The 24,071-nt window shown below is 42.0% G+C and overlaps 1 protein-coding gene and 1 long non-coding RNA gene across 14 annotated transcripts in view; one reads left to right on the forward strand and one right to left on the reverse strand.

The window, feature by feature from the left end:
* The window catches only part of LOC307206094 (contactin-4), a 532,821-nt gene that overhangs the window by 116,855 nt on the left and 391,895 nt on the right, over positions 1-24,071 (reverse strand). For 11 of the 12 annotated variants that reach the window (XM_079958879.1, XM_079958886.1, XM_079958885.1 and 8 more), the window contains 3 exons: positions 20,219-20,422; positions 8,967-9,069; positions 7,138-7,322 (listed from right to left, as the gene is read on the reverse strand). In XM_079958879.1, coding sequence (XP_079815005.1) covers positions 7,138-7,322; positions 8,967-9,069; positions 20,219-20,422 — 492 coding nt within the window. Of the gene's footprint in view, positions 1-5,440; positions 5,568-7,137; positions 7,323-8,966; positions 9,070-20,218; positions 20,423-24,071 lie in introns of those variants that run through there. The other variant, XM_079958882.1, reaches the window with a different exon arrangement.
* Positions 8,355-23,675, forward strand: LOC307209240. Of its 2 annotated transcripts, XR_013835463.1 has the most exons (4): positions 8,355-8,462; positions 10,312-10,559; positions 12,653-12,767; positions 22,949-23,675. It is a non-coding gene; the product is annotated as an uncharacterized lncRNA (long non-coding RNA). The 2 variants fall into 2 exon arrangements; XR_013835464.1 differs by lacking the exon at positions 8,355-8,462 and having other exon boundaries at positions 9,802-10,559.

Here is a 24,071-nt window from a genome sequence, read left to right on the forward strand (position 1 = left end):
ATTTGTCTGAATTAATTTTAAGATGTATTTTAATTAATTGATCCCTGTTTTTATGTATACTGTGCTATTTATATGATGTTAGCTGCTCCGAGCCCGGCTCCGGCCGGGGTACAAATAAAATTTATTATTATTATTTTATTAAAGATAAAAATTAGGAATCATGCACATGACACCTTGAGCCTTCCTTGAGAAATAGTATCACAGTGTGGGGACAAAGGTAATCCAATGAATGCTGAGTTAATATTGTATTTGCATTTTCATAAATCTCAGCTTTATGTAAATGCAAACTTATGCAAAACTGAATTGATAGATTTGTTTGATTAACTGAAGAAAAATCTATTGATTCAATAATTAAAATTCCTTTAACTGCACTGCAGATCCAGTATTAACTGAAAGGGAAACTTTCACTAGATCCATGGATATCATCAGGAAAGCTTTTGGCTACTTCAGTAGAAATAGGTCTGCCAACAATGTAAACCTACTAAAAACCAACATTTTCCAAGTTTTGGATTGCTTCACAATGTCTCAGTCTATATGCATCTGTGTAAGGAAGGCAGGAAATTTCATTATACCAGTCACACCTCATAATGTTGCATACTCTTATCACACAAATGTTCACACCAAAGGAGTGAGGAATGAGCCACACTGACTTTTGTGAAACTACAGCCAGAGATATAATTGTTTCCTTTTCCCCTTTGGAATATATATATTTTAAACCACAGCAGTTCAAACGACTTCATTACTCTGATGCTGTTTTGTAAGATCAGGATCAGCTCTTTTAGAATTAGCTCAGATAGTTCCCATAAGCCTCATAAGGGGCTCTACTGTACTTCTAAATGAGATACAAACCTTTACTTTATTGCAAGGGATCACCAAGGTTAAATTCTGTGTTCAGGCAGACTAAAAATAGAGTTGAGGTTAGTGTACGTTTTTTCAGATGTACAGTATAGATGAGGATACAAAGCTTTGCCTGCTTCCTTCCATTTTCAGTTCAGACAGTTCAACAAAAACATATAAAAGGGAAGGACAATATAAAACCATATAATTTGACAGTAATGGATCCTTACTATTTCAGAACATTAGGTTTGGTAACAAGCTGAGAGCTAGAATACTTAAAAGGAAAATACTTTTTCACAGAATCTCTGTGAGTGGGAACACCAGTCACAAAAATAATTTTGTACTAAGGACATCGTTGACCAAAAAAGTGAAGCAATCTTGAGACGGAGAAGAAAATGTTGTAATGATGGCTGACTTCAATTACCCTCATACAGAGACTGAGTAAATACATGCTCTAGTCACAAGAAAGAGGTAGAATTCCTAGAACACCCTAAAATATGGTGTCTTGGAACAGTTGATTATGGAACTAACCAGAGGGGAAGTGTCCCCGGACTTAAGCCTAAGTGGCTTTTAGTTTGGAAAAAAGACAACTGGTGCATGGTGCTGAGAAATACATTTCTCTCTCTCATAATATTAGAACTTGGGTCATCCAAAGAAACTGGCACGAGATTTAGGACATATAAATTAAGCATTTTTTCATGCAACCTATAATTCATTTATGAAATTTGCTGCCACAAAGGTTGCTGACGGCTACTAGATCAGGTAGATTTAAAAGGGTATTAATAGCTTTCAACCAAGATGGTTATATGCAATATCTATGTTCAGAAGCAGTACCGTCTAAGTACTATTTACCGGAGGGCAGAAAAGGGGTAGGGCTATTGCATTCATGTCCTGCTTATGAGTTTCCTGTAGGTGTCTGGTTGGCCACTATTGGCAACAGGATACTGAACTTAAGAAGAGTGCTATTGGACCAGACTTACGTTCTTAATACTTTGAACTCTGTTGATAACATTACTAGTTATTGTGAGGTGCTAAAAGAAGTATGAGGGATACACATTCACAATTTAATTTCAAATATAGCCAGGAGTGGGCCTTTGAACTTTGCTGAAAATCTCACCTCCCCATGTGAAACCTCTTTACCACCTGCAGAAATTTGTAATAGCAACTATGATTTTTAATAGAAGCAACCAAGGACATGAAACAGCTCTAAGATTTGTCATAGATACCAGAGTCCTCTCTGTCTTTTAAGTGCTCCCTTCCAGGTGGCATTATATACCGTATTTTTCGCTCCATAAAACGCACCTGACCATAAGACGCACCTAGTTTTTAGAGGAGGAAAACAAGAAAAAAAAAATTCTGAACGAAACAGTGGATGTATGATTTTTGTGGTTCATGCTGTGGCCACATACATGTTATGTGATTTGATGGCGAGTTTGGGGTAGCCCAGTGCAAAAATGCTGAGGATCCATGTGGATCTGTGCTTTGTAACCACGTTTTTGTGCCATTGTGGCCCCACGAAACAGTGGATGTGGGGGTTTTTTGGTGCAGGCTGTAGCCATGGGCATGCTATGTGATCTGATGGAGAATTTGGGGTGACCCAATGCAAAAATCCTGAGGATCCATGTGCTTTTACCTCCCCCCTCCCAGGCAGCCTCCTTTATCTCTAGAGTCCCTTATCTCCCTCCCTATCCCTTGCCAATCAGCTGCTCGGCGGCTTTGTTTCAATACCACCTTCCCTCTTTCTAAAAAAAAAAAAAATATGCACGATCTGCTTTTTGCCCCTGGGCAATTTGACTCCAGGGACCACACATTCGCTCCATAAGACACACAGACATTTCCCTTTAATTTTTAGGAGGAAAAAAGTGCATCTTATGGAGCGAAAAATATGGTATTTGCAAGACAATCACAGTGGATAAACAAAGCAGGTTGCTACATTTTCAATCAGGTCTGTGGCTTCTGAAGCAGCAGAAGCAAACAGGAATCTTCCAAGCAGAGAGACAAAAACAAAAGCACCTGGCCAGTCTTAAAAGAGTCTGTGGCCTCCTTCCTCACACTATCCCAAGATGATTAAAGTGTACCAATGTTCTATAACCTAACTTGCTTTCCCTTCACACATGCTACTAGGCTAAGCTGTGAAACTGTACAACTGAGGTGGAGGAAAAGAGGCTGAATTGTTCACCCTGCGTCAACCTGTTTAACCATACTGAACATGAAGCATGTTGATGCCACTGATAATATATATATATATATATAGCGCAAAAGAAAACTAGAGTCAGCATAACAGCAACAAACAAGCAAACCTCTTTCAACAACTTTACTGAGTGCTGAATAATATGGTTGGTGACAAAAAAAGATAGTCTGGTTTATCTGCAGCAAGCAGGCAAATTTGAATTTCATCTTCCTTTGCTTTCTTTGCTATTCACAGAGGCAGATAACTCAGTTTAAAAGAGTAACACCGTTAGAGCCAGATTTTAATCTCCAGGGATGCATTATGATAGAACATTTCACAGAGAAAGGCTGTAAGTAAGTGACAAGTTTGATTTTCCATATCAAATACGTTCCAGTGCTCCTTTCTTTGAATGTGAACTTTTGACCCAGTAGAAACAACTTGGAAAAACAAGGCCAGCATTGCAGTTTCCCCCCTCCCCATTACATATATATATTTCTTACATTAAAAAAAAGAAAGATTAAAGATGTTAAAGGTAAAGGTAAAGGTACCCCTGCCCGTACGGGCCAGTCTTGACAGACTCTGGGGTTGTGCGCCCATCTCACTTAAGAGGCCAGGGGCCAGCGCTGTCCGGAGACACTTCCGGGTCACGTGGCCAGCGTGACAAAGCTGCATCTGGCGAGCCAGAGCCGCACACGGAAACGCCGTTTACCTTCCCGCTGGTAAGCGGTCCCTATTTATCTACTTGCACCCGGAGGTGCTTTCGAACTGCTAGGTTGGCAGGCACTGGGACCGAGCAGCGGGAGCGTACCCCGCCGCAGGGATTCGAACCGCCGACCTTTCAATCGGCAAGTCCTAGGCGCTGAGGCTTTAACCCACAGCGCCACCTGCGTCCCATATTAAAGATGTTACCATTCAGCTTTTGTCACTAATGCAGGATATTATATGAGATCTTATGACAAGCTGCTTTCAGAATGACAGGTCTGGAATGGCTATTTTGATGAAACTTGGGGAACATTTTCGTGGTTTGCCTTTTCAAATTTAAAAGGCAGTTGAAGTCAAGTTATTCGTATAAGAGAACACACCAAGTTAAACACTAATCACCTGTAACAGCAGGCTAGTGGGGCATCACCTCTAGACAAGGTTAACTTTTAAAAGTAAAATACAGGGATATAGTCCAAGCTGAGACTGCAAGGGAAACATATTTTCCCATTTGGAAACCACTTGGAGGATTTTAAAGAAATATATACAATTAAATTGTATATAAATTTTATGAAATTAATAAAATAAAATGTAGCCAGTGCTAATGTGAAATGTCAACATGATTCTGTTCTGGCCTAAATTATTTTATTTTATTACCTTTATAGAATTAATCAGTTGCCTTTTCATTTAAGTACAAGCGTGAACCAACTTATAAGTGTAAAAAGAAATCAAAGTTGATTAAGAAACAGATCCAAACCTTAGGTTCTCTGATGCTGATGAACTACAACCCCCATCACCCCAGTCAGAATGGCCAATGGCAAAGGATGTTGGGAACTGTAGTTTAACAACATCTAAAAATGAAAGGTTGGGAAAGGCTGATCTGATGAATGCTCAGTAAGTAGGTTGTCTGGAGGATCCTTAGATCAAAAGAGAAGATATTGGTGAGGAATCCAAAAGTGGCATTCCTACATGCATACTTATCTGGGTGGAGGGAGGTTAACCATCATTGAACATGGTATGAACATGGTATGAACAACTTCTCAATAAACAATGTTCACTCAGTGGAACAGAGGAGGAAAGGGGGAAAAAGTAAGCCATGATTCAGAAAGTGAGAGAAAGGATAACAGGAACGAGCAAGGTGATAAACAGTACTATGCAAGTTAAATGGAGAACTAAGATGGTTCATGGGACTGTCAAAAGTGGAAAACACACAAGATGGAGGAAAACACAACTTAATACGCCCCCCCCCAAATTGATACTGATCTGCCACAAGGAGTGGGAAAAGTTAAATCCATTTGAGAAAGAAACAGGATTAGTGGTATCAAGGGAAAGATATCGAAGTTTCTGTTAATGTGAATAAAGAAAAAGTATTAAAAAGGAAAAGGTCACAAATCACAGCAGGTTTATTAACTGCTACTAATAAACAAACCAGACACTGCCAAAACAACAAGGGAGACAGCGCAAAGGAGCAGTATGAAGCTAGGATTTGCAGAAATGATTAAAAGTAGAAAGATGAAAATAGCAAGCAGCATGGCTGATAGCAATCAAGAGAAGCCCAGCAACGACAAACTGATTTTACGGCACCTCTGTGTTTCATAAGTCCTTGCTGTCACCATACAATCCAGCACATAGGTATCAAATGGAGGCCAGGGAACCTCCTCCACCTCCTCCACTGGTAGAGCAGGGTGGAGAGGTAGAGGAGATTCCAGGTGGCAAAGGAACAGGCTGCAATACCTAGTGGCTTGGGAGGGTGATCCTGCAGCTGAGAACTCTTGGGAACTGGCAGAGACTATCCAGGTGCTGGAGTTACAAGAGGAATTTCATGTGCGATACCCCCACAAACCCAAACCCCACAATTGGCAACTCAAGGAGATATTTGCGGAGACTGATGAGGAAGAATTTTTTGGGTTTCAATCCTCAGAAAAAAGCGAGAGCAACACAGACGAGGGGGTCTTAGAAAGGGGGGGGGTGATGTCATGGGACTGCCAGGGAGGAGCAGGAACAGGAAGAGGGAGATGGGCAGGAAGTGGCAATTGAGGAAAGAGGGGAGAGCCAGGAGGCGGAAGGGCTCTCAGAGGCTGAAGCAGAGCCCCAGCACCGCACAGAAAGTTCTGGCACCGGTAGTGAGGCAATGCCTGTTCCGTCTGCCAAGGAGAGGAGAGAGTTAAAGAGGAGGGGGGGAGAGGCATCACATGAAGCTTCCCCGCCTTTTCTGTTGGAGGAGAAGCCAGCGGAGGCCACTCCCAGAATCTGAACTGGAGGATTCAGATGTATGATTGTAATGTGCTGCCTGTACATATGTAAAATAAAGAACTGTATATATCTCTGAGTGAGCAGAGGTGCTTGTTGCGAAGAGCATACCAAGCCATCACACTATCCCAACAACTTTAAGGAAACTCGGAACTGGCTAGGTCCAAAGAACTCTAGAATATAGTTATTTGCCTTTCTTCTGGGCCCTCTCATGCTAATTGGCAGGACCTGGGGAGAAGGAGGTCTAAAGTTAAGATTTGCAGTAGGGTTTCAGTGATTTTTGGTGGGAAGGGGGCTGGGTTGCAGCAAAATATGACATTTTGTGGGGGGATGTATAAAGGAACAGTTTTCAGAGGAAAAAAGGGAGTGAATCCATTGAAAAAAATTACCTTTGTTGAAAAACCATGATCTCTCTCCTTGTTCTCTTGTCAGGAGAGGTGAAGGGGATTGCACTGTGAATTGCAACCTTTAAAGTAGTTGCAACAGCCACTTTAGAGGAGGCAATCCATTCTGCAATTGGGAGAGCATGACCCTACTTCTCTCTTGGCAAGAGGAGGAGGACCAAGCTGCACATACTCAGTCTCGACTGCCTTCTCTAAAGCGTCTGGTGCACTGCTATGCACAACATTACCCTCAGTCTCCTTTCAAGGGAGGAAGAAGAGAACAAACCCTTAAAGGATCTGTAGCTATGCAAACTTTCTCAGTCTTGTTCATATAATCTGCAGGGACGTATACAGAAAAATCCCATAATTACTTTTACACAAGAATGAGTCCCAAATTCAGTGTGATACGGGGGGGGGGGGGGCATTGAGATTAAAAGCTAGCCAGAAATGAAAACTCTAAATCTGAGGCCAAAACAGCCATCGTTTTTCAGAAGAGCATGCGGTTTTTCTTCCAGATGCAGCAGGAGAAAGACAGATAAATTGCTTTACAACTGCGTTTTACATCTTCCAGACCAATCTCCTTCTTACAACGCACATTTTCATTTCTCCCTCACTTCCCAGCCTCAATCAATATGCCCGTCTCAGAGGTTTTTATTTTATATAAAATTACACTTGCTGAGCAGTCCTATTTGCAAGACAAATATGAAGAGAAAAATCAACATTGACAGTGCAACAAAGCATTTACCACATTTTGGCCTCAGCTATAATGAAAAACAGGTGAGTAAATAATCAGGGTACCATAAAACGTCAGCTGGCCTCTGGCCACGTTCTTCCCTCTCACATTCTCAGCCACGCATTCGTACAGGCCAGCATCTTCCTGCTGAAAGTTTGGGATTTCAAGGATGCTGCTTGATTTGTGTCTCCGAGCTTTTTTGGGGATCTGTTTTCCATCGGCTCTTCTCCAGGTAATCGTAGGAACCGGGCTGTTTATCAACAACAGAAGGGAGAAAATCCTGGTGGTAAAGGCTGCATTCTTTTAATTGTGCTGCTATGGACAGACAAGTTCATTTATATATATAACACATCATTGCAAATGACTAGCCCCATCCCCCCCAAAAAAAACCATTTGTAGCAATAACTGTCAGGAGTTCAGTCTACACTAGAGTAGGACCCTGGCAGAAACACATGCCCGACTGTTTGCGTAACAGACCTCAGCAACTCAGCATTTTGGCTAATCTACTTTATTTACATATAAACACACACGGAGCACTGCAACATGGCTCCCGCTCTTTCTAGCATCAGACAGCAAAGAGAAAAAGAACAAAGTACAATAGTCCCACTTCACGGAACACAGTAACACAAACATCCTGTCTCCGTCACTTCCCACTCTGTGGAGTCAAAACATACACCGTCATGAAATGGACAACAATCCCATGACTGCAATCATGGAGCAGGAATTCTAACAATAACTAGTTATAATACCTGTGATATAAGAGGGGCCCAGTGTTTTCAGAGCTGCCCAACCTAATTACGGGAACTTCAGAAAAGGCTCACTTGGCACAGAAGCTCTGGAAGCCCAAGGAATGCCCTTGCAAGATCTTGTGGGACAATTCAAGTCTCTGCAAGATCTCACAGAAGCATCCAAACAAGCAGGCCTCTGCCCGCTCTTGTCCCAAGTCAGGTGGTGAGTTTAAAAGCCCTTTTCCCACTGGATAACCCAAATGGACCAATCATGCAAAACTCTCTACCTTACTTACAGGGCAAGGCCAACTCAGCATGCTGGCTCTTGAGAGTGCTGAGGATGCTCTCTCTCCCCACAACCTGCTGGCCACAGGGCAGCTCCAAGGGTTTGACCATACACAATTTTTGGGTATACATGTTACCATTGGAACCCCCCCCCCCAATAAGATGAGTGATTACTGCATGCATTTATATGAGTAGCCTTGCTGGATCAACACAAAGATCTGTCCACCGCATCTTGTTCAGCAGCCAGTTTGCTGTATCTAGAATTTCACAAGGTTTAAAGGTAATAGCCTGCACAGTTTATTCACACCAGTGGATAACTTGGGAGTCACAGATCAATTTACCAGAATTGTCCCCTGTGGTCCAAATCTATACTACAGGTTGGTATAATGGCATTATGATACTTCCTTTATATTAAATACCTTCCTCACTATTTCCAACATTGAATTTTCCTTTTTAACTGCTATAACATGTTGACTTTCCACTAACTCACAATGACATCAATTTTTTGTATTCTAAGCAGCTGCAGCCAAAGTAGGTATTATCAACTGATACATTAAGGTCCCCACCCCTGCTGGTGGGGGAGTGGGGTTGTTCCGAGGTGCATCAGATTCATGCACCAAACTTCATCAGTAGCTGTCCAAGTGATTATAATTCAAAGTAACAATGTACATGTGTATTTGCATAGCAAAACAAAATGAAAAGTCCACAGAGCATGGCTGGTCAAACTGAGAAGGGCATGAATGAGCGCTGTAAGCCAAGAGAGACAACATCACAGTTAAGGGAGGTTGTGCGAAGCAGAAAACCCACAATTTACTTGATTTTGCCCTAACAACCTGCAAACTGTTTTAGTACAGCAGAATGAGTGAATGGCGAAAACTTACTTCCCCAACGCAAAGCATTCCAGTCTCACGGTTGTTCCTTTTGCAGATGGAACCATTTCTGGGAACTGCACTTCTATTTTCGGCTCATATTCGCCCATCACTCCTGTGAACATATAATGGATGCTAAATTGGCTTGAATTCTGCATTACACATCCCCAAGTATGCCTGAGTTAACCCAGGGCAGTTTTGTACATCATTACGTGCCCAATTAATCTGTTCATTTCAAACAGGACACTCGCCTCCAACAGCCACACACCGTGAGGCTCCTTTTCCCTATTTACTTCCAGAGGAAAATTTGTTTTGCAGCTCTCAGCCATCTGCCTAAGATTACATCTCATCATGGCTGTTTGCTTTTTCATTTTTCTGCATTCTTCTTGTGAAAGGAAAGTGCTAATAAAGTACAATCAATGCCTTTTGGAGAAAGTAATGCAGAGCAAACAACTCTTGATAAAGCACTGCCAGCTAACCAAAGCTCCTATTAACTTTTAGGGTGCAATATCCTCTAAGGTGCTACAGCGGTTGTGTAGTTTGCTTAAATTTTACTGTGTTAGTAATTCAACCATTACATCAAGTAAGTGTTATTTTTTAAAAAAATCATATTAAATAATGCACATAAAAAGTCATTCTGTTTATACTAAATCAACACTTTTCTTACAAACCGAGTAGCTTCCATAAACCATTAAATACAGTCAAAAACATAAATATATATGGTATCATAATCCAATCCTTCTTTCTGAACATTCATTCTTGCCCAGCTTCAATAAGACTAAATATTTATGCACAGTAGAAGTTAGGGAAGCCTGTAGCTAAAAGAAAGTAAGAGCTGCATGTGAATTAGATTCAGAATGACCACCTTTGGGAATGTTGTTCAGTGGTCAGCTGGATAGCCTCTGGTTACTTGTGCCTTGGGATACGGTCCGCTACTTAGACAATGTGCTGCTACAGGTTTTGCCTAATTGCCCTCTCTTTGCTGGATGACAGGCTCATAGTCCAGGTGGCAAGTTGATGTTTCATCAATGGAAACTAATGACAGTAGAGGTAATATCGGTGGATTGCTCTCCTGCTGTTGAAATGAAATACCAAGTCAAGTTTGCAGGAGGCAATAGTCCTACAGCTGAAGAACCGGGAGAACTAAAAGTGGCAGAAACACACAGAGAGGGCTGACAGTTTCACAGATGGGTGTTAGTAAGAAACTGGGCTGCAGAAGTCGCAACTCTCATGCACTGTGCTTATTTGGGTATATCTAATTTCACAATGCTTTACTTTGCTTTTATATACTGAATCATGGTCCCACATTCAGGTACTTATAGCTGTTCTTAGTGTCCCTTCCTTGCTGTGTGCATAGAAAAGAGAGCACTCCACACTGAATCCCAAAGGCGCTATTACATGGCTTGTAGTTTTATTCTTGTTCTACTGCCAGTACTTCTCCAATAATGATGATGGTGATGGCGCCAACAAATTCCTACTGCTGCTACCACCGTGATTGACTATTGATAACAATAGCAAGCTAGATGCTCAGCTGATCAGACAATGGCATGATTCCCCAGGCAAGGAGGAATCATGGAGAGAACAGAAGCATCCAGCTAGTAACAGGTGAGAGAGTGACATGAAACAAGCAGGTTAAAGGATTTGAAGGAGAAAAGGCATGGGGCATAATGAATGGGGAAGAGAAGAATTTGCTGTACCTTGTAGCCTCCTCTCATAACCTCAAATGATACATTTTCCAAGTAAGCATTTGGAGATTCTCATTAACTGTTGTGCGTAGACTCCTGCTGCTGCACACAATGATCCGTAGGCCATACAGTGGTACCTCCAGATACGAACGGGATCCATTCTGGATCCCCATTTGCATCTAGAAGCAAACGTAACTAGTGACGGCATGTCTGCGCCCGCACGCGTTGCTTTTCGCCGCTTCTGCGCATGACGTCATTTTGAGCGTCTGCGCATGCGCAAGCGGAGAAACCCAGAAGTAACGCGCTCCATTACTTCTGGGTTGCTGCAGAGCGCAACTTGAACGCGCTCAACCCAAGGCGCATTCAACCCGAGGTATGACTGTATCTATAGACTATATCTGTAGGCAATCTTTAGTTGGGTATGGAAAGGAAATAGGGAATCCCTGATCCCCTCCTAAAATAATACACAGAACATGAGCGGGGGTGGGGAGCACCAGCTTCTCCTGAGCTTCCTTCTTCCCAAACATGGTTGGGATTGTTTATGTATGCTATCTGCATGTGCATAACTAAAAATGAGTGCACAAAATCTATGCAGCCATAGGTTTCATACCACGGGGCAGCCAATGTATCTAGGCCTTCGCTGGTTGAGGAAGGAAGATTTCACCTGCCTCAGGATCCCTTCTTTTCCTGGAACCTTGAGTAATTCGTATCAAGTATCCTGTGTTTAGTGGTGGACCTTGGGGTCTTCAATTTCAGTGATGCCCTATGCGATGCCAAAATTCAGTGGACCCCTGCCTCTCGCCTTCCATTATGCATCATAGTTGTGGTGCCCTGAAGGCTCTGTGCCCAGTGCGACCAAACCAGTTGTACTTCTCTAAATCCGCCTCTGCTGTGCTGCACTAGGGGAGACTGCTCCTAAGTTTTAGAACTGTCATAATTGCTAAATAGATTTCCTACAACTCTGATATATAAAGTACAATATAGAGAGACCCCTTTTCTCTCAAACATCCAGATAAGGAAATGCTTTTATTATAAACACAGCTTTCTCAGAAAGAATGTGGGTTGATGTTGATATGCATGCTACTTTTGCTGTCTATACTGCTTCAACACAATAACAGGTTGCCTTTCCCCCCATTCACTTAGCTTCAAAGACACTCCTTCTGTACGATATAAAGTGCAGCTGCCACATAAAATCAGTCATCTAAACAAACTATGCTAAGGATACTTGTATGGATTGCATTCTAAACAGCCAGGGAACACCAGTCACTGTCAGTATCCTGTTTCTTTCAACATGCTTTCCAAAGGCAGCATATGTTTCTCCAAGCTTTTCAGCATTCATCATTTCAAAGTACCAAAAAAAAAAAAAAGCAAGGGGGAAAAAGCGCCAAACCAGTGCTGCAAGCAAAACATGTGATAGCCCAACACAGACTTAGACTCTAGGAGCCTGCAGAGAGAGTGCTAACAAACAGGCCACATGTTTGTGGAAATCTACAAAAAATAAAAAAGAGAGCAAGAGATCAGATTATACACTGCAGTCTGCGTACTTGTCTATTCTCCCCTCCTATCCACACAGCAGAATTCATCATGGTATGTGAGTGCTGTGAGAATGTGAATGGTGAGACCTCAATGATCTGTACAAACTGGGCAAATGGACAGTAAATAGTGAAATGCAAATTCAGTGCAAGCAAGCCTAAAGTCATGCGCACTAGGGCAAAAAAATAATTGCACATATATGTTCAGGGGTCTGAAGCGTGTGACCAGGAATGAGACCTTGGAGTTGTGAGTATTTCAATGAAGATGTTGACCTAGTAATCTGTGAAAAAGTTAAATCCCATGTTGGGATATCATTAGGAAAGAGGCTGAAAAGAAAACTGCCAATCTCTCTCAATTTTAGTGTAACAGAAAATATCCTAATGGCCACCCCCAGCAGCTTCATCTAGATATTGGCCTGTTTGCAAAGCATTTTGTGGATAAAATTGTTAATAACCACTGTTATTGCAAATGACTTTCCAGAGGTCTCCAGAACACCATCTAGACCTGTTGAGTTCGATGAATTTGAATTACCGGTAGTAAGGCTCTTGACTCTCATGACTGATAAAAACAAGCAGGGAGGGGATGTGCCAGTGAGGTGAGTGTTGTATATTATTGTTGTTGTTGTTGTTGTTGTTGTTGTTGTTGTTGTTGTTGTTGTTGTTGTTATGCCACCCATCTGATTGGGTTGCTGCAGCCACTCTGGGAGGCTTCCAACAAATTACAAAACCACAGCAAAGCATCAAACATTAAAAACTTCCCTAAACAGATGCCTCTTGAAAGTCAGATAGCTGTTTATTTCCTTGATATCTGATGGGAGAGCATTCCACAGGGTGGGGGTGACTACCCAGAAGGCCCTCTGCCTAGGTCCCTGTAACCTCACTTTTTGCAATGAGAGAACTACAGAAGGTCCTCAGAACTGGATCTCAGTGTCTGGGCTGAACGATGGGTATGGAGCCGCTCCTTCAGGTATACAGGGCCAAAGCCATTTAGGACTTTAAAGGTCAGCACTAACACAGGTGCAGCAGTGGATGTGCTAGGCTGTTGTATGGCAGGATGCAAGCCAGTAAACTGAACTTTAAACCAGGTAAGAGTGAGGCACTGTTAGCACAATCAGAAAGTGCTCCTTAAAATCTATGTCCCCGCTTTAAAAACAAACAAAAAACCCAACTCTATTGATTACTATAGGGAGGTGTTTATGGACTAATTGAGGAGTGTCTGGAAGTATAAGGGGCAGATTGTAAAAGTGAAGTCCAAACATAAAGACAATTCTTGCTAGGAAAGACAAGTGCATGGAGTATTTTTTTAAAAAAAAAGAAAGAAAAAAGTTTATACCACACAGATTGCCTTTTATATACTTCTCGTAACAATGAAATAAATACCATCTCTATAGAGGAGTTACAAACTGGCCTTATATTGATCCAGGGAACAAAGTCTACTTTTACCATTGCTTGGCTGCCCCCATTTATATTCCCTGCAGAGAAAATGCTACCTGGTATTGAAAATGCTTGACCAATGGGTTAAGGAACATTTTCTGATTGTGCCATACAATATAAAGAAACAGCCCAATTTAAGGAAACAAGAGAATAAACTATTGCTTTCAGGAAGCTCTAAAGTAACTGTTATTCTAAAGCAGCAATGCTGCAGCAAGCAAAGGCACCAGCTGCTCAGTCAGCTGCTTGTGGCTGCAAAGCCAGACAGGATGTGTGTGACTGTTGCCATGGAAACAAAGGGGCAGTCCATTCTGTACTGAGCACCGGATGTTAGCTCAGTGTGTGTCATATGACCTGTACAGGATGTACATAGGTGGAGTTTGAAGTTTCTCTCTGTTTGTTGAAGAGAGCGGACATGTTTTCTCTATATGACTGCTGAAGACAGGAATAAAACATGTAGATACATTTCTGTCTGTGTCTGATTCCCCTCCCTGGGGATATACTGGAGAGCAGGGAGGAGGAGAAGCAGTTTGGTGTGTTTTTCTCACAGCCTGAGGAAAATCGCCGGAACGGACCTCGTGTGTTTTTCCTTCGGGAGTCGCCGGAGGGAGGTCAAAGGAATTCAGCCGGTGCCTGGAGAGATAGGCACATACCTCTGACCGGCCCTGAATTTTGACAATGGTAGCAGTTGACGGTTGCTACGATCCATTGAAGCCTGAGATGGAGGCTGATTCTCTGCAGCTAGAAGCTGACCAGAAGAAGCTGAAAGCCAAGCTACGGAGCCCAGGTATGAGATTTTTGGGCTTAAAAGTGTGAATGCAGATTGATTAATTCTCTGCTTCATGGGAGCAACGTTTGGGAAAAACAGCTCCGAGAGAGAAGAGTCTGCATTCCAAACATTCCTGTGGTTTTTCCTGTCCAAGGAAAGGAATGTGGTTGCTTAGCAACGCAGGCCAGTTTCAAGATAAGGGCTGGAAGTCGTGTTTTGACTAGGCTTTACAAAGGAACTGTTGGAAAGGGACTTTCCAAGCGGCCAGTGTTAATGCTGCCAGGTGCACAGAGTGTAAACAAGCCAGCTATTGGATTTTAGAGGCTTGTGTTTGAGAGTCAATGCAAGGACTCAAAATGGATGTCAAGAAGGGAAGTCTGCCTTCTCCAACCCTCTTGACCAGTGACAATTATGCATCTTGGTCTATTAAGATGAAGGCTTTGCTGCAGAATCAGAGACTGTTTAGGGTGATTGAGAACCCCATCCCTGCAGCACCAACGCCTGTTTGGGAATCACAGGATATGAAGGCCAGAACTGCTATAATTCTGTGCGTGTCAGACTCTCAGCTTGTTCATATACAAGATTTAGAGCACGCGAAAGATGTTTGGGACACGCTGAGAAGGACACATCAGAGAGATGCAGGTTCTTCAGCGTTGCTGTATTTTGAAAAGCTGACTAACCTGAGGCTTGCGCCTGATGGAGATGTTCAAGCGCACCTGACGGAAATGAAATTTCTGCGTCAACAGATGGTGGAACGCAATTTCCGTCTGCAGGAGGAAGTGTTTTGCTTCATGGTGATCAACAGCCTGAATCAGACTTACAAAACGGTTGCCAGTCAGCTGGGGTCTCTCCCAGCGCAAGATCTAACGTCGGACAGGGTCTTTGCCGTGGTCCTGAACGAACATGACAGACTTGCCGCCCTGGAAGTCAAGGACAGGGGGAGACAAGAACGGAGTTCTGACACCCCCACTGCTGTAGCTACTGGAGGAGACGCCGTAGCTTTGAACGTTGTCCGATGCCACAATTGTGGACAGACTGGGCATCTTCAGCGGAACTGCAGGAAGCCACGTCAGAACAAAGGAGCCAAGGGAAGCTCCACGAAGTCTGAGGCGTCAGGCAGAAGTCATGCCAAGTCACAGGCGAAGCCTGCAAAGGCTTTGATGTCCCTAAAAGCCACACCACAAGTGGGGAATTCTTTCATTTTAGACACGGGAGCGACGGTTCACATGACCCATCGCAGGGATTTGTTTTCGTCATTTAAGAAGCAAAGCTTCGTTGTACAACAAGCCAACGGTCAAGAGCTGGAAGCCACCGGAATTGGGACTGTGTATCTTAAAAGTCTAAACTTGACTATAAACAATGTTCATTTGGTTCCAGAGTTGAAGTACAATCTGCTCAGCGTTTCGCAGATTGCCAAGAAGGGACTAAAACTGTCCTATGATGATCAACACTGCGAGATCTACAAAGATGGAGAGTTGTATCTTTCTGCCAAAGAGAAAGATGGACTGTATTTGTTGACTTTTGATCAAAGTGATTACATGGAATGTAATTCTTGTGATTCTAACATGATTTCTTTTGCAGGTGTAGCTGAAAAGAACGCCAAGCAGGTCACCTCGAGGGTTGACAAGGCGTTTCAGCGGGTGTATGCTGATGTGATTGGTCCTTTAGCACCGTCTAGAGGCAATGCAAAGTATTACCTAATATGTGTTGATTCTTTCACAGGTTTTGTCTGGATTTATCTTTTGGAGAGACCGAAAGAAGCCTTAGAAAGGTTTAAAGAGTTTTGTGACAAAGTTAAAAATATGCATGATGCTGACATAGATTGTCTTTGCACAGATGAGAAGCCAATTTTTCTCTTACAGGATTTCCAGAGGTTCCTGAAGAAGAAAGGGATAAGACACAAAATTGCAGCTTCCGAAGAAGCTTGGAACAGATGTGTCTGTGTTAGGGTGAACAAAGAATTGCAAAAGGGAATGGAAGCGCAATTGCTTAGTTCACATCTGCCACATGAGTACTGGGCTGAGTCGCTAATGTCATATTGTTACACGTGGTTGAGAAAGTTTTCAAACGAATTGGGAAGTTCTCCTTTTGAGAAACTGTTCCACAGAAAACCTTCTGTTGCCCATTTCAAGGTTTTTGGGTCTCATGTGAGGACAGAAGCTCCAGGTGGAGTAAAGAATGCCAGAGGCATTTTTGTGGGTTATGAAAAGGGTCTCTACAGAGTAATTTTGTCTGAATCTGGTAAGGCGATTCTCACAAAATTTCTAGAGAGTGCTCCTGAACAGGAGCGAGTGATTGTTCACACATTTCCCACAGGTGATGATGATGATTCTGATGATGATGATGATGAGTTTGATCTTATTGAGTTCAGTAGTACTGATGATGACAGCGATAGCTCAGACAGCTCAGTTGTCACAGTCATTGAGAGGAAATCTCACACAATGACTAGACCCTCAGAAGAGGAGGATGAACCACTGATTAAGCTTAGTACTGGTTCTTCAGAGAGTTCAGAGGCTGAACCAGAAAGCAGAGAAGAGCAGCACCTCTTACGTAGGTCTGAGAGAGCAACGAAGGGTGTACCACCCAAGAGGTATTCAAAAGAGTTTGCCAACCAAGCTATTGCATGTGTTGCTGTTGTAAACGACCAAGGTCAAATTGAAGCTGTGTCTGAGTCAGAGACAAAGGCACAACAGAGAGTTGCTAACCAAGGTAATGCAGAAGCACTCATTCCTTGGAAGTCACACAACCAGAGAGGTACATTGGTAAAACCAGTGGCGGGTAGTTCCAAGGGTGGAACTGAAACAACAGGGGAGTGTTATAAGTATAACAACTGTTTGTTTTCTTCTCTGGATGACGCTTTGCTCGCAGCACGCATTGATGCTTTAGGGGGAGTATGTTATTCTAAAGCAGCAATGCTGCAGCAAGCAAAGGCACCAGCTGCTCAGTCAGCTGCTTGTGGCTGCAAAGCCAGACAGGATGTGTGTGACTGTTGCCATGGAAACAAAGGGGCAGTCCATTCTGTACTGAGCACCGGATGTTAGCTCAGTGTGTGTCATATGACCTGTACAGGATGTACATAGGTGGAGTTTGAAGTTTCTCTCTGTTTGTTGAAGAGAGCGGACATGTTTTCTCTATATGACTGCTGAAGACAGGAATAAAACATGTAGATACATTTCTGTCTGTGTCTGATTCCCCTCCCTGGGGATATGCTGGAGAGCAGGGAGGAGGAGAAGCAGTTTGGTGTGTTTTTCTCACAGCCTGAGGAAAATCGCCGGAACGGACCTCGTGTGTTTTTCCTTCGGGAGTCGCCGGAGGGAGGTCAAAGGAATTCAGCCGGTGCCTGGAGAGATAGGCACATACCTCTGACCGGCCCTGAATTTTGACAGTAACATCTGAAGATTTATATTTTAGGGGCCTTGAGAGGCAACTTAGAGTGCACAACAGTTTGTAGATGTCATGCCTTGCACAAAGGCTGAGGTGGGAACAGGTGAGAAGAGGGGGCACACATTTAACAGAGCTATTGGCGTTTTACACAGCTTTCCACTGCTTCTTCTAGATGCCAAGTAGCTACTTTTCCAATATCCTTGAGGAAAATAACTAGGGGTGGCTTTCAAGTAAGTTTTGTTCAGAGAAGACCTACTGAAATTAATAAGTTTGACTAGTCAGGGTCATTAATTTTAATAGATGTAATCCAAGTAAAACTTAATTGAATACCAAAATATCATCCTATCTATCCAAAATCCCTACAAACTCTTATGCCAACATTGTACAGTGGTACCTCGGGTTAAGTACTTGATTCGTTCTGGAGGTCCGTTCTTAACCTGAAACTGTTCTTAACCTGAATCACCACTTTAGCTAATAGGGCCTCCTGCTGCTGCCGCTGCGCCGCCAGAGAACGATTTCTGTTCTCATCCTGAAGCAAAGTTCTTAACCTGAGGTACTATTTCTGGGTTGGCAGAGTCTGTAACCTGAAGCATCTGTATCCTGAAGCGTCTGTAACCTGAAGCATCTGTAACCTGAAGGGTATGTAACCCAAGGTATGGCTAAATTATAAGTTCCAAGCTGTTATTTGACATGGGACAAAAGCTGTCATTGCCACCAATGGCAGCTTCTCTGCATTGCTACATCATAGCTTCGTAGTGCAATTTTTCATTAGGACCACGATGTGGAAGATGCCTCTAATCATGATCACACACACATATAACTGCTATTTTTAAAGGGGAAAAACATACAGAAGGACAGATTGGGCATTTAATATAATATGCAGTCTAGTCCTTGTTCTCTGGGTAATAAAATGACATCTACCTCCTTCTGGACCAAAGCAAAATAATTACATCTTTTGATACTTTAAAAGTTTCCAAATACTTGTGTTGTCTGTGGAAGACAGGGATGGGAAAAGATTTCTTCTGCCATAGAATGGTGTATTTTCATCAATAAATACCTCATGTGCCTTTGTTCCTAGACCTATTATAACGGAAATAGTTCTAAACTGCATGACTAGCACCAAAGTGATGAATTACACAGTTCAGTATATTTTACATTAAATGAGAGAGGAACATTATGAAATTTCTTTTTGTAACACTTATTCATGTAATTGGGACATTAAACGTTGATGAATTTGCCTCTTAGTGTGCTAATTTAATGATGAAATGCTCTAATGAAAATAATCTGTCATATATATTGAGATGTACTGGACATGTCAAACTCAATTTTTTTAAAAAGAGGATCCAGATGTTCCTGTCAGCCTGTTAGAACATGCATGCCGTGCAGTTTGCATTTCACTGCAACAAATGCAAACTGCAATTCGCTATTGAAAGACCGGGGCCTTGCCAGTTGGCCTCTCAATACACTGGAGTGTATGAATAGTCAAGTGTAAATTGCATTTAAACATGTGAGCTACCAGAAATGGGAGAGCTGGAATATGAAAATTATAAATTGAGGTCTCAGGCTGTTCTGTGACGAGCCTTATGCAAATTTAACCTGTCTTCAACGATACTAACACTTCAGCCTCAGGGAAACCTGATCATCTTGTGCTTAAATGAATGTTGCTGATCTTCCCTGTTGAACTCAACAGTGTTTCCCAGCACATCTATAATAAACAGTAGAATACACTACAAGTACATTTCAAGTACATTTTACATGAATGACTTCAGTAAACATGCCAGAGTAGGTGCAAAGCATGAATTCCTAAGAGAAGCGCTCATGGGTAACTGACTTCAAAGTCACCACCGTAAGCAATCATTATATTAAAGCGTTATTTCCAGGGTTTCATCAGGTATGAGTCCAAGACTTGCTTCCTTTGAAATAAATGCTTTGCTTTACAGAAATGCAAGGGAAGACAGTGATTCTCTGCCACTTCCTTGTGATGTCTTATCACGGCCGGAGGCCCTTGTTTAATAATAATAATAATAATAATAATAATAATAATGTATATATTATACTGTTATTCTAGTTCATTTTCCTTTGCCAATGCCAGAGGAAGTGCTAGAGCTGCTGCCGCCAACATCCATTGTCCAAGGACACCACATGGCTACTACAGAGGAGGTTTCTTCCCTGCTCTCTCATTAGTCTTAAGTGATTACCCCTTTGCTTTTGAATATTACAAGTGTATTCCATTTCTTGGGTGTGATATAGAATAGCAAGTCGCTTTGGGTTGCTTTGGGCAAGATAAAACGACTAACAAATTTAATAATGAACAACAATGACAATAACCCTTAGGTCAAAATTATCCCATTGGTCTTTCTTTCTAAGACTCCGTGGTACCTGTTCTTTGGTAAAAAACGCACCCATTACCTCTTTTTCCTACAAGGAAGCCAAACCTACTCAGCACTTAACAGGAAATCTTACCATCATTTCTCAAGATTAAAGGTGTAGGAGGTCCCAGCACTCTGTTGTTAGTTACAGTGTTTGTCACTACACAAGTGTAATTCCCCACATCAGATTTCTCCACTTTAGCTATGTACAAATTTCCAGTCTCCTGAGAAACAAAACGACGATTATCCTGATGCACAAAAGATGGGTATTCATTGAAGATCCAGGCATAGATCAGTTCTGAAAGGGAAAGGGGAGAAAGACTATTAATATTATTTTTTTATACAAATACTGCAAAACTATAATCTTGATGATATAATGGAATCACAGAAATGCACAGCCATTTGAAGCAGTTTCTATGAGGCCTATGGCCTTGTGAATCAACTCTGAGCTAGTCGAAAAATAATCAAAACTTAGCTTAGGTGCTTGAAAAAATTAAAGGTTTAAGACATTTAAGAACACAGGAGCCATAGATCAGAAAAGCCCAACATAGTTCAGTATCTCACAATCACCAACCAGCTCTCTCTGCATGCCCTTTCCAGAGGTGCTGGCTGGGCAAGAAAATGCATCATATATAATATGAGAATTTCCTGGATCCCAAGATCAAGGTTTGGTTCAAGTAGTCTTTGGTGAGAGAACCCCAGCAGAGATTTGAAATCACAAAACATGCAGCAAAGTATTCATGGGAATATAGGCTGTTAGACCTTTAAAATATGCCCTTTTAAGTTCCTTCCAAAGTTTTCTACTTCCCCTAGCGTAGAAGAAAATTAAACATTTGGAAAGTTTAAAATGGATTCCTTACAAACTCTTCAAAGGTCAGATTCATGTACTTTTCCATACAGGATTCAGAAAATACAGGCAACCAAACATAGGTGAAAGTTCTTAAATCATTTGTATAGGGACAAAAGGAATGGCTTGCTAGAGACTGTGATGATACCTTTTATTGAATCAAGAGCTTGCAGCTCTTTGCTCCTCTCACCCCAACAGTCAGCCAGACCCACTATTTGTGATATGGCTGAGCTCCTGCCACACCTGCACTTTCTACTGAAATGGATGAGGCACAGCTGCCCCTCCCCCCCCCCCACTCACAATGAGAAATGGCTGCAGTTTGTTCATGACTGGTTGAGTCTCTTTCTCCAGTTTGATCATCACTCCTTCATCCACCTTCCTTGTTCCCTGGTGCTCCAGAGTCTTGCTACAATAATTCTCAGAGAAATGTGTGCCTAACAGGCAGTGAAGGGATGTTCTGATGCAGGGGACAGCAACCTTTTTCAGCTGTGGGCCAGTCCACCGTCCCTCAGACCATCTGGTGGGCCGGACTATATTTTTTGGGGGGAAATGAACTAATTCCTATGCCCCACAAATAACCCAGAGATGCATTTTAAATAAAAGGACACATTCTACTCATGTAAAAACATGCTAATTCCCAGACCACCAGTGGGCCGGATTGAGAAGGCGACTGAGCCGCATCCTGCCCATGGGACTTAGGTTGCCTACCCCTGTTCTAATGTATCTTTCCCCCCACTTAAGCACTATTAATGGAGCAAGCAGGCTCTCCGCATTGCAACCTGCAAAGTGTGCTGTTCCAGAATATGGAACAGGTGCAGGATTAATTACAGAGACCAACCCAACAGACCACACCCACTTTTGAAAGCCAACATCTAAAACATCCACCATTTCCCTAAATACACAAATGGAAACTGTTTGCATATATACAGACATCTGTTTAGACAGCATCTATTTACTGCTTGGAAATTTGCATGATTTGGAGATAATGTGCCCAGTTCCCTGTGGTTAAAATCTCCATCTGATTCTTCTAGTGAGCTCATCTTCTTGGATTGACAAAATAAACATTATTCAAGGCCTCTCCGCGCCTCCCCCCCCCCCGCCCAAATAGGCTTCATATACAGATTTGGTTTTATATACGCTTGAGGGCAAGAGAAAAACAAGCCTGTATAGCAAATGAAGTTGTAATCAACTGCATTATGACTAATTATATAATACTCCCAAATTTATAGAATATATTTGGAAAATATCCAACAAGGAAAACAAGAATAGTGTTTAGGTTAATTTACTACAATCTCATGAATATAAAGCGAATACCCTGAACACCCTGGATAGACTCAGGAAATTAGAGAACAAGAAGATGTTGCCTCTTTATACGAGGAACACTAATTATAGTGAAAAAGTGTGCTCTTATTTTAATACTCTCTAATGAGTCATCATTGTAATTGACCTCAACTGTTGTGATGCAATTTGCGAATATACTGGGCTCAATCCAACACAATAATTTCCTGCAGGATCGACCACCATTCATCTCTCTGTGACTTGTGTGAGCCTATTATGTTCTAATGTTCCATTGTTTGCCGACATAAGATAAAGGCATGTAGATTGTTGGGCTTTTATAGTAACAAAAACCCCACAGGGCTAGAGACCCTCTTCAAAGACGTGTTTTTTTATATAAAAAAAGATATGATAATTATGTTTATGTGGGACTATCTAATCATTGTATTTACACATGTGCATCTAATTATGAGTAACCCCATGCTGATGTCAAGAGGATACTCAGAGTAAACAAGGTAACACTTCTCAGCAGGCTTAAATTTTCCAGAAAGTAATTAGCATTTATTTTTTGTTTTAATTTACACTTGCCAAACAATTAACTAGTTTCTTTGTAATGCAGGCAGCAGTAAGCAGCCATTCCTACTTTCCTATGCACAGGGAGGTTTTTGGTTGTTTTTTAAAGCCTTCATTTATTCTCCACAGACCCTACACTTCTCATCAGAAAACAAGGAAGAATCTAGGACCTTTTCAGCAGTGCTAAAACAAGATATGGTAATTCACAAGCACCTTTCACATGTTTCCCCTGCCGTAAAGGGGAACTATTCTACTATAGCACAATGCCATGCGGCAGAGGAGCTCCTTTGAAATCTGTGACCACATCAGTAGGGTCAAACACATGCCTCTTACCAATGAAACTGGCCTGCTACTGGGATGGAGAGTGATTGCTATGTAGGGCCTATGCACCTGGTTCTACATAGACATTTTTTATTCTTCACACATGTACTCCTTCAGTGTTGGGACACACTGCACTGAAATACAACCGAGACAAGGCAGGGCATTTGGAGGTCGTCACATCCTGCTTCTGAAATGCAAAGTTGAGCCATGGCATTGGCACCACAGTAAACAGAGCGCAAGATACTTGAGGGAGTGGATTTACATGTTCACACTGAGAGCATCCCCCATGTGCAGCATAGTGAGTCACCGCTGATCATTGTGCTTTATCACCTCTCATCCACATTTCTGTTTTAGAGTTTTTATCGAGATGATAAAACAAGATCTGCTGTAATGGTGACTCAGCGCATGGTGACTGATGCAAGAGGTGATAAGTGCACACACCATATGGATTAACGTTGCAAGAACTTCCTCATGGAAACGCTTAGTTTAAGGGTGTTCTTTTAAAAAGAATTGGGGTGGCCATCGATGCTGTCGATTAGAGCAAATCAGTCTAAATCCGATGTGACAATCTGGAATTATTAAATCTGGAATTATTCACTTTGTGAATAGTGTTGGCCTAACTGAAATTTTATAAATGGTTTCCTTTGCCTCTGCTACCACAACACTGCACTATTTTAAAAAAATAAATAAATAAACTGAACCAACCAAGTATCCTGTCCTATTCATTTCTAAATCATTATTTTTTAAAATATAGTATTTTTAAAAGCATTAGCACAAAATATTTTCCTCAGTACTGTATAATCTGTACGGAACAAGGGTACCAAAATGATGGCTATTTATATCATTCTATCCATCTACAGGAATACAGAAACATTTAAGTTATGACTGAATGCAGTAACAGCAGCATGTAAATATATGCTGCAAAATACTC

The sequence above is a fragment of the Podarcis cretensis genome (genome assembly GCF_951804945.1).
Source record: "Podarcis cretensis genome assembly, chromosome: 2".
Classification (NCBI taxonomy): Eukaryota; Metazoa; Chordata; class Lepidosauria; order Squamata; family Lacertidae; genus Podarcis; species Podarcis cretensis.